The sequence below is a fragment of the Pteropus medius genome, unplaced genomic scaffold (genome assembly GCF_902729225.1).
Source record: "Pteropus medius unplaced genomic scaffold, Ma_sr-lr_union100, whole genome shotgun sequence".
Taxonomy (NCBI): domain Eukaryota; kingdom Metazoa; phylum Chordata; class Mammalia; order Chiroptera; family Pteropodidae; genus Pteropus; species Pteropus medius.
Window position 1 is genome coordinate 10,987,648 of NW_024344253.1, and position 11,047 is coordinate 10,998,694.

General features: G+C 35.4%; 1 protein-coding gene across 6 annotated transcripts in view; it reads left to right on the plus strand.

Moving 5' to 3' along the window:
• The window catches only part of REPS1 (RALBP1 associated Eps domain containing 1), a 71,999-nt gene extending 61,289 nt beyond the window's left edge, over positions 1-10,710 (plus strand). For all 6 annotated transcript variants that reach the window (XM_039869766.1, XM_039869764.1, XM_039869768.1 and 3 more), the window contains 7 exons: positions 1,301-1,419; positions 2,243-2,307; positions 3,873-4,058; positions 5,013-5,108; positions 6,566-6,714; positions 7,475-7,580; positions 10,440-10,710. In XM_039869766.1, coding sequence (XP_039725700.1) covers positions 1,301-1,419; positions 2,243-2,307; positions 3,873-4,058; positions 5,013-5,108; positions 6,566-6,714; positions 7,475-7,580; positions 10,440-10,508 — 790 coding nt within the window. In that variant the 3' untranslated portion in view covers positions 10,509-10,710. The remainder of the gene's footprint in view (positions 1-1,300; positions 1,420-2,242; positions 2,308-3,872; positions 4,059-5,012; positions 5,109-6,565; positions 6,715-7,474; positions 7,581-10,439) is intronic.
• The last annotated feature ends 337 nt before the right edge of the window (positions 10,711-11,047 follow it).

The following is an 11,047-nucleotide window of genomic DNA, read 5'->3' on the forward strand; positions in this document are numbered from 1 at the left end:
CCATATTTTGTTACATTTTAATATTTAAAAAAATTAGGAACAAGTATAAATTAGTATTTTTCTCTATTTTTTAATTCTTCCCTTCTCTGGAGGATGTTAGGTTACCTATTGATTTATGTAAAAGGGAAGTGATTTTGATTCTTTCCAACTTTAATAGGAAAACAAATGGAATCCTCATTGTCTTCTGTGGTATTCTGTGGAGGGTTTAGGAAGGGCTGATAACTTCTTGGCAGTTGCAGTTTAATACAGTCCTTTTTCTAAGTAAACAAAAAGCGGCTGTTTAAGTAATAAATGTGCAGATTTCCTTTTATAGCCTTAGGGCAAGTACCAAAAGAATACCGTATTTTAAAATGCCATCCAGAAGCACTGCCCAGTGTTGGGCCACCTAGCCACCCTGAAGATCTGTTACGTATAACTCTTAAGGCACAAACAGAAAGATATGGGATAGGGTGAGGGTGGTGAGGGTTTTGTCTGCAAGGGCTTTATCATCCACAAAAACCCGTGTACAGGACAGAAGCATCTTTCTCCTCTGGCTTGTTGTTTGTGCTTAGTATCCTTGTGCCACAAGCCTGGGAGAGAATAGAGAGAGACTATAGTATAGAATCTCCAAAGAGCTTACAGGTACAAAGGCTGCTTCTTCATTTGGTTCTTCCTGTGTTTCTTAGAATTCTCAGTCATCTTGGATTTTATTCTCCTTTTTATCCCTGTGAGGATTAGATTGTCAAAGTCCATCAGGTGCTTTTCAGAATATAGAAAATTTTGGTGGCAAATAAGTGCACCTGTAGGGTAGGTTGAGCATGAGTACAGTGATCTCTAAAGTGGAATGGCCTGTGGTAACACAGGAATGGGAACCTCAAATAGTTGAGCCAGATTCTACTGCAACTTACCAAACTCCAAACTTCAAATAAGTTGAAAGCTAACCATATCTGAAAGTAGAGTTTCTCTTTTTGAAAATAAATATTTCAGAATAATATTACCTATAATTGAATTCAGGAAAACATTATACTAGTTTTACAGTCTACCTTGAATTCCTGTTAATAACTTCCTTTTCACATTTTTTGAAATTTTGTTAAATATGTAATTATACTTTATAAACAAGATTATTTGCTATGTTAAATAGCCATTTGTTTAGTGCACATCATAAACAGGACTGTCTTTATTCATTGTAATACTTGTATACCTACTTGAGAAAATGTCACACCAATAATATCTTCTGCTCCTTAGCCAACTTTGAATGCTTAAAAAGGAAAAAGCTCCAATATCAGTAGCATGACCGATTGTAATGGGGTGAATTTTGCAGGTCTCATTCAGGAACATCACCAGATAATACTGCACCACCACCTCCCCCTCCAAGGCCACAGCCATCTCATTCTAGATCATCATCTTTAGATATGAATCGGACCTTTACAGTCACCACAGGTAAGGGTTAGAGAATGATAGTATGTATTATCATGCGATTTTAACGTTAATTAAAGACACTATTTTATTTTCTCTTAATGCATCTTTTTTAACATTTATGGGAAGAAAATTTTGAATTTAAAAGGTATCAGATGAGAGGGAATTTTTTTTCTTAATGACTGTTTAATATGCGTTTGAATTTAAATGGTAAAGATGGGGACCCGAGAGATGCCACAAGAGATTTTAAAAGAATAGTGTGGAAATATCAAGGAAGCAGAAAGCCAGTAGGTCTTAAGTTAGTTAAGGTGACAAAGGAGAGAGGAATCAAAGCTTACTCCAAGGTTTTACTTTCTGTATAACTGGTCATTGTTATTATGTGATCAAAATAGAAATATTAGGACAGTGGGTGGTGATGTCCTGTTTGTACATTATGAGTTTAGAATAATGAGGAAAAGAAGAAATGATCAACAGGCCACTGGACTTGTAGGCTAAGAAAGATTGATGTATTATTTGAGAATCATTTACATGGAAATGACAGTGAAATACTAATTAAAAGAGGAAATGTAGGAAGAAAACCAAGAAGGTATGGTATTATGGAAATGGGGGTGGGATGTGGGAGGAGCATGTCAAGAGTGCCTTGTTCAGCAGAACAAGAGAAATGAGGTCTGAGAAAAGGCCATGAGATTTGGCTAGTAGGTCACATTTAGACAGTTATACAAGGTAATATATGCTTTCCAGTACTTATCAGACATTTTTAGAAATCTTTATCATTTGATCATTCAACCTGTTCTACTAGCAAAGTAATTATATATTTACTAAAAAGAAGACTTGTATATTCACACAGGACAACAACAGGCTGGAGTTGTTGCTCATCCTCCTGCAGTGCCTCCAAGACCACAGCCCTCACAGGTATTTCTCAGGCGTACTCATTACTAAACACAGTTATTACAGTGTTCATGATCACTTTGTCTGTTAGGTATTTGATTCTATTCTAGAATTATTTTGAAGATCGGGAATTAAATATTATTCTTAATGATCATTTAATTCAGGGAAAAATAAGTCTGATTTTGGAAAATAAGAAAGTGTTGGGTGACATTTGCATCCCTGCCAGGTTGAAATTGTTTTGATCTGCACACAAAACTGTTATGTTCCAGGATAGTCTAGATGATAGCTGTTAGTTTTATGTGACTAGACTACCTTTTACATGAATGAATTTAGTTGATTTTCTGAGTTATATTCTTAAAGTGGAGTTGGGTATTTAAAATACAGTTTAAAATACAGTTTCTTAATCATGAAAGATACTAAAATTTGAATATTCCAGCACTTATTTTATCTAAAGTGTGAGCAAAAATATTCTTAACTGCAGTTAAGCTGTAAAACCCAGGGAGTTGGTCTCTTGACTCCAGAAATGCCTAGTGAGGAAGGCACAACTGTATACAACAATTATAATAGAAGTGCTACAGTAGATACATTTATGAAATGCTTTAATACACTTTTACTGTCTAGTAAAGTCAGGGATCACATTGAAAATGTGTAAGTAAAATGAAGGAAGTAAGACCTACACACAAACTTGAAAGATAAAGTGTTATTTCTTCGAGAGAGGGCATTCCAGCCAGACAGAATGGCATCCACAAAGCCATAGGGGTGTGAGATAAGTCTGGCATAGTCTTCAAGGACTAAACAAGTTAGTACAACTGAAGTGCTGGGAAAGGAAACTGAAGAGGTGGAAATGGGGCAAAGCATCTCGTATCATTCTAAGAAGGTTAGAATTTCTTAAAGGAGATGGAAAGTTTTTAAAGGGTAAACGGAAGAGACCAGATTTATTCTGTAGCATTCTGTACTTCCTTTGTCATTAAACTTTTCTTACTCTCTTAATTCTTTGTTAACTTACCTCTCATCTTGCAATAGATTGTCAGCTTTATTGTTTTGTTCACTGTTAATATCCATAGTGCTTGACCAGAAGTAGATACTCAATAAATGTATTTTTTGATTGAAGATTTTAGGATTGATCTGGCAAAGAAGCAGAGGACAGATTGAAGGGAAGTGCACTGAAGTATTGAGAGAGTAGAGCACTGGTTTTCATACTTTAAAAATAACCTTTTTAAAACATAATGAAACATTTTTAAAAATAACTTGTTTAAAGAACAAACTTGTGCAGTAGCCCAATTAAAAAAATAGATGCAAGTGGAGAATCAGAGAGTAGGGCCAGACCCTCCCCTCTCCTTATGCACTTTCTTTGCAATAAGAATTTTGTAAAAGTATCTTTTTTTATTGAGGGATTGTCATCTTAATTTTTTTGTCTTATTCACTTATTTTTTTTTTTTTAGTGCTAAGTGTTACTGTAGCTCACCTCCCTGAATTTACAGATAATAAAACAGAGCACCTTTATAGTATTTCCAAAGAAAAAGAGGGTACTTTGTAATACTGATTCACTCAATGAGATGTTCGTTCCTTTGTTTTAAACCGTTGTATAGGCTCCTGGTCCCGTTGTGCATCGCCCAGTGGATGCCGATGGCCTAATAACTCACACTAGTACCTCACCTCAGCAGATACCAGAACAACCAAATTTTGCAGATTTCAGCCAATTTGAAGTATTTGCTGCATCAAATGTAAATGAAGAACAAGATGATGAAGCTGAGAAACATCCAGAGGTCTTGCCGGTCAGTTTTTAAGGGCTTTCCTAATTTTCTGCTGTCTCATAGCCTGTCTGCAAACAGAGGAACCCCTAAAAGAGCAGATATTAGAGAGTACATCAGTGAGCAAAATATTTGCTGCCATTTCTTTTAGAGGATATATAGCTGTTGTATGAAAAGCACAGCCATCTGGTCCTGGCTATAACACTGCTCTGGGGGTTGTATCTTAATGCTAAGAAGCTGTTTGTGTAGTTTGGTGAAGATTCCATGTAGCAACAGGCTGTGGTTACTAGAGCTACACTCAAGTTTGTATGAGACTATGTCACTTTAGTTAGATGGACTTACAGACTATATATAGGCTGCCAAAATTTAATCTCGACAGACAGTGTTATATGAGACTCTGTTTAATCCTCGTGGCAAGAACTCTAGGGATCCCTGATCTCACTAAACGTAAACATGAAATTGGAGGGACCAGAGGAATTATAGAATCTCAGTTCTGGTTTTCTCAGCCCATAATGAGCCTTTCTGACAGATCCAGAAATCTACATATATTTGACATACTTTAGACAAAGGTTTCTTCTAGATCTGACCCATGAGAATTTCTCTACTAGGCATTTCTTCAAACCTGTAACTTCCTGCCTCGCAGTGGGGCCACTGGGAAGTACAGGTGTGCACAGCATTCTGGTACTCATGCCCCCAGGGTGGATGCATCCCCTCCCCAACCACAAGAACTTCCCAAACAGTGTTACAGCTGCATCCTCAGTCCTTCCCCACACTCTAAGATCTATTACCTTCCCTCTTCTCTGCCCTTCAGTGGTAGAGAATGGTCATTTTACAGGGTTTTCTTAAATTCATTCTCATCTTCATCTCAAATTCCTTATTGTCAGAATGAATATTTTAACATTTTACTCATTCGTTACATATATATTTATGCACAATTATATATTTTATATATATATGTAATAATATATTCATCTCTAGGTTGAAAAAGCTTCTGATTCTGCAAGTTCTCTTCGAGTTGCCAAAACAGATAGTAAAATTGAAGAAAAGACAGCTGCTAGTGCACCCGCCAATGTGGTATGCAAAAATTGTCTTTTATAATATTCATCATTTCGTACATATAAAATGTTATAAGAAGTCACTTATACTTTATAAGATTTTAAAGATGACAAAAATTTGCGAATAAAATTAGAGATCATCTAATCCATTCCATTGCCATTAATATATTTAATTTTTCTTAGAACAAGGTCTGCCTATTAAAAGTTCTAGGAGGCAATAGTCTATCTTAGTGTATGCCACAGGTTCTCAAAATTTATGTAGTATTACAGTCTTTCAGGTAATAAAGTAGAACTTCCTTATTGGTCAAATTTAATTTATTTTTAAATAGAATAGGGAAAATTATCGACCCTATAACGTTAATGTTATACACAGTGCTCTTTAACTGTTTGAGAGAGAATTTTTTCTCCAACATTTTATGAAAATTTTTAAACATACAGGAAAGTTGAATTTTACATTCAACTTTAATCCTCGTGGCAAGAACTCTAGGGAAGTTGAATGTATATCAGTGTAAAATTGAGTGTACCATTAATATTTTACCATACTTGCTTTATCACATATCTCTCCATTCTTACATGTTTCAGTTATTCTTATCTGTCATTTGCATTTCCAAGTAAATTATAGATATCAGTACATTTTCCCCTTGAGAGAAAAATTTGGGTAATTTTTTTTTCCTGTTTCATCCAGACAGTCTTAATAATTATTAAAATAGCATGTGTTTCTGAAAGTGCTTAAATTCTACCTTTTGGAAACTTTATTTTGTACTACATTAGTAGTTCTGTGACTATTTTATTTTTGTCAGCTCATGGCAACAAATTAAAAATAGCGCTTAACCAAAGAGATGGCAGTTAGGTCTTCTTTTTATTTATTAGCGGGTCAAATCGGGTTATTGTAAATACTAAAATACCGTATTTAATTCTGTTGAAGACAGATTCACAGTTTTCAACAAAATGTCCACTCATTTTTAAGAGTTGTAATTATTGTACATCTTAGTGAAGGGTTTTTAAGAATTCTCTAACTTTTTACTTCTTTATAAATTACTTTATCCATTATGACGATATATTCTTGTATTTTTGAGTAGGAAATTCTGTGGTGATAATAGATGCATATTTCTGGAGGTTCCCTTTTATATTTATTGAACAGATATATATACTGACTATGTATCATATTATGTTAAATCTGTTAATATTACAGTCTTGAGTCAGATGCAGGCCACAAGGAACTGATGTTTATTTTACCTTTTTTAAAAAATTGTCTAGTGAGGTACATTGATGATTGTGATGCCAACTAGGAACATCCTTTCCTGTTGTAATTTGTTAGCTGTTGATTCAAATTATAAATTGTTTTAAAATAGGACAAGTAACTTTTAATTTTTGGAGAATAAGCGCCTTAATGAAAGAAATGATGCTGACAAAATGCTAAGCAACAATGAATGTCTTCAAGAAATGCTCATTATTAATGGAATTCTTGTCTTCTAGAGCAAAGGTACAACACCTCTTGCTCCACCACCTAAACCTGTTCGAAGAAGATTAAAATCAGAAGATGAATTAAGGCCAGAAGCCGATGAACATACACAAAAGACAGGTGTCTTAGCTGCTCTTCTTGCATCACAGCCCTCTATTCCTAGGTAATCAAATCAATTCCTAAACACATTTAATTACTAGGAATAAAGAGCACAGCAGTTAAAAATATCAAATGGAAAGAAATTATGGTTAGATTAGTTCTTTAGTTCAGCAAAGGTTCTTTACTGTTGCTCTTTAAGAGTTTTCTCATTTACGAGTTGCTAGAATATTCCCAGTTTTTTCCCTTTCTTATTATTAAGTGCAATTCCAGTTCCATTTTAATACAATATTGCAAACCCGGGAGCAAACATAAAAAATTAGTAGTGTAGAGTAACACTGATATTTTAACTATCGTTCTAGACCCAGAATTGGCAGACTTGGGCTCATGGGCCAAATTCAGCCTATGGCCTGTTTTGTAAATCCCTTGAGCTGTGGCTTTTATATTTTTGTAAAAAAGAGAGTGAGAAAGAAGAGAAGGAGAAAAGAAACAAACAAACAAAAAAGAATATGCAGCAGAAACCATATGGCCTTCAAAGAGTAAAGGATTTACTACCTGGCCATTTACAAGAAAAGTTTGCTGATAACCTGTTCCAGACCACTTTAAACTCAGGTGGTTCTATAGAATGGTAATAATTAAAACAATTATAAGTAAGCTTCTGAAGCCTAGATACTTACTTTTGGCCACTGAAATTGAACAAGTGAGGTTAAGCTATGCTAATAAGGCAAAAGATGCTTCCTCTGCCTTGTAGTTTAAAGATGGATCAGGGAAGAATGGAGAGAATTTAAAGAAATGAAGGTAATTTTTCACCCTCTTTATCTTCTCAGGTCTGTTGGGAAAGATAAGAAAGCTATTCAGGCATCAATTAGACGCAATAAGGAAACCAACACAGTTTTGGCCAGATTGAATAGTGAATTGCAGCAACAATTAAAGGTAATGTAGTTTCTGAATATTTGGGAAGTTCCATGGACTTAGCACGTCAGAGTTGAACTGGGACTTTGCAGTGATCCAGCAATTCCTACGGTAGTATGAAACTCCATGTAGCAAGAGACGCGTGTATCTAAATTGTTTAATGCACCTTTGAATCTTTTAATATTAACAGGAATTTTTTTGTACCCAATTCTGATATGATTGTCTTACCCTACATATATAAAGGGCATCACTAATCCTATAATGTTCCTCAGCCTTCATAATGAAACCCAAGAGAAGAAACATTGGTACCTCCAAGATCATGTACATGGCTATCCAGATTCTGTTTAATTCTAAGATGATTTGAGTATTGTTGTCTTATCCTTTTATCAAGATAACTCAGATTCTATTAAAGAGACTTAAACAGTTCTAAAGAAGAAAAGGGACGGGGTGGGGGGGAATCAGATCTTCTTGCATTTGGAAAAGATAAGCCTTAAATAGAAGTGTTTATCGCCAGTGTGTACTCCTCTATCATCTATACTTGAGAGGAATGGGTTTATTTTTCTCTAGCCATAATTTCTTTTAACTCCTGTGAATAAAAATTAACAGCCAGAATCATTTACGGTTCAACGTTATTAAGCATTTATGTCTTATAAACCAGTGGTTCTCAAACAATGTGTATTCAGGTAATCTGGGGTCATATTAAATGCAGATCCTGATTCTTATTAGGTATGGAGTGGAACCCGAGAGTTTGCATTTCTAATAAGCTCCCAGGTGTTGGAGATGCTGCTGGACTTTTGGCCCCACTTTGGGTGCTGTGTTGTAAATCACAAAGATTAGGAGAAAAGAGTCTGTGGAAATGTAAAATGAATGCAGAGTTAGGTCATTCCCATAACATTTTGTTCATAGCCCTCATCCAGCATTTATCACAGTCCTGGAATTATTATGTGTGGCACTTCAGTCTCTGTCCTACTAAACTAACTCAAATCATAATTTCTGTTTAGGGTGACCAGGTAACTTATTGTCCAAACCAAGATACTTTTGAGGAAGAAAGAGGCGGGGATGTGTTAATACTTAGACCAGGACATTAGTAGTAAATTGGAATTGTCCTAGAAACTTGTAAATTTTTGTCTCTGTCCCCCAAACCTAGCACATGTTAGGTCTCTAGGGTTCCCAGACCCAATTCCAACGTTGGGAGGTGTTCCCCACACACCAACAAACAATTCTCAGACACCAACACAATTCACCTGAATTCTGACACTATCTGTCCAGAGATAGCATTAGATTCCACAGGTTAAGAATTCAGTCTACAAGAGAGCCCCTCACAACACACTTCAGATGCCATCCACAAGCCCAGGCTCTTACCTGTGCTTCTGACCAACCAGCTATAGATGGGAGATTCCAGTGATGCCCTCCAGCTAAGAATGCCGACCACAAATCCAAGTTGTTACCTGTACTGCTGACCAACTGCTGTAAATCAGGTTCCTACAACCCCCTCCTTGGGTGTGAGTAGTTTTCTAGAAAAGCTCACAGAAGTCAGAGAAATGTGTTACTACATCACTGGTTTATAAAAGGTTATAACTCAGGAACAGTCAGATGGAACAGATGTATGGGGCAAGGTATGTGGGAAGTGGGCGCAGAGCTTCTGTGCCCTCTCCAGGGTATCACTCTCCCTGCATCTACACCAGTTCCCCAGTTGGAAGCTCTCCAAATCCTGTCCTTTGGGGTTTTTAAGGGAAGCTTCATTACATAGGCATGAGTGATCAGATCACTGGCCATTGGCTCTTGATTCAACCTCCAGCCCTTCTCCCCTCCTTGAGGTAGAGAGTGGGACTGAAAGTTCCAGTCCTCTGATTGCTTGGTTGGTTCTCTTGGCAACCAGTCCCCAATTTTTGGGTGCTTTCCAAAAGTCACTTCATTAACATAAGACTCCCCTCCCTTGGGAAATTCTTAGGGTTTTAGAAGCTGGAGCTGTGTAGGAAGACCAGATATATGTGAGAAGTATAGTTGGGTCATCTGAATGACCAAATGTATGTTTCTTACAAATCACAATATTACATTAGGCATTTGATAAATGTCTGTTGAATGGATGATATTCTTGTATAACTCTGATCAAAGAAGATACTTTGTAGCTGTTCTATAATTATAGATATAGTCCATTGAAAAGGACAAATATAAAACTAAAGAAAAGCTTTTTAGTATAATACTGAAGATGAAAATTTTTTTAATGTGTGTTTTTCTGAAGAACTAAAGAAAACCATAGAAACATGGATATAGGAGCTATTTTAAAAATCACTTTTGTCATCACTGAGAATAAAAAATAGGAAGTATGGTAACCAATAGGAAGAGGTAGTTGTGGTTAAAGCATGATTGAGAAAAAGGAAAAAAAGGAAAGATAAATTAGAATTTTCTGGCTATCTGAAAAGACTGCTCACAATCAACAATGATTAGAAATTCTAATTGCAAAATAAATTTTTTCATGAAACTGAAACTCACAGTGGGGTTCAGGAGTTACTGTGACCAGATGTGATCACCAGGGAAAGAATCTATGTTAATTGACTCATCTACAGTTACTGCAGGGAGTATGCTTCGTGCAAGATTCATACATTAATATCCATCATTTGCAAATATTGGCTTTTCTAATAGTTAAACAAAACATTTTATTACGCTAATATAATAAGAAAAACATTTGAGTTATTAAATATTTTAATATTACATACACATAAAGAAACTACATTTCTAAAGTAAAGTATCTTTTTAAATCTGAACAGCTGTCCTTTTGTCTTCTTAACAAATTTAAGTTGTTTTCTTGATGCAAAGCTGTTAGATGTGCCATCATTTTTATATACATTGAAACTTAACTTGGCTTTGCATCTTTTTCAGGATGTTCTTGAGGAGAGAATTTCCCTGGAAGTTCAACTGGAACAACTTCGACCATTCTCTCACCTATAAGCCAATTGCCGTTAACTGTGAACATACCCATTTTTAAGCAGTTTTGGGTTCGAGCCAATTTGGAGACCCAAACATTCAGCTCACTGCTTAATTCAACATTAAATTTTATGATTCTGTTTTGCCCTATATGTTCACCATTGTATTTAAGTACCTTTTATTTTTTAATTTCAACAATAAATGGGTCAGGATGACTTTTTCTGGAGGGTATATTGTGTTTGTTGACATAACCCACCCATGTTATTTCATAGCATCAGGAATACAGAACATTAGTCCATTAGACTTATGTGATCAAAACTTCACACAATTTGATTTACAGAATGGGCTCCTCTATACATCTCAAGCACAGACTCAGGAATAATTTGTAAAAAGAGACAAAATTAAGTAAACTCAATTTGTCTTTTAGGTTAAATGTTTCACATAAAGCACCTATATTTGTTTTGTGAAAATCTTTAAACCTATATTTGTTTTGTGAAAATCTTTAAAATTAGTTTCCTATTTAATTTTTAATTTGAAAGAACTATATTGGATGAGCATTCTTC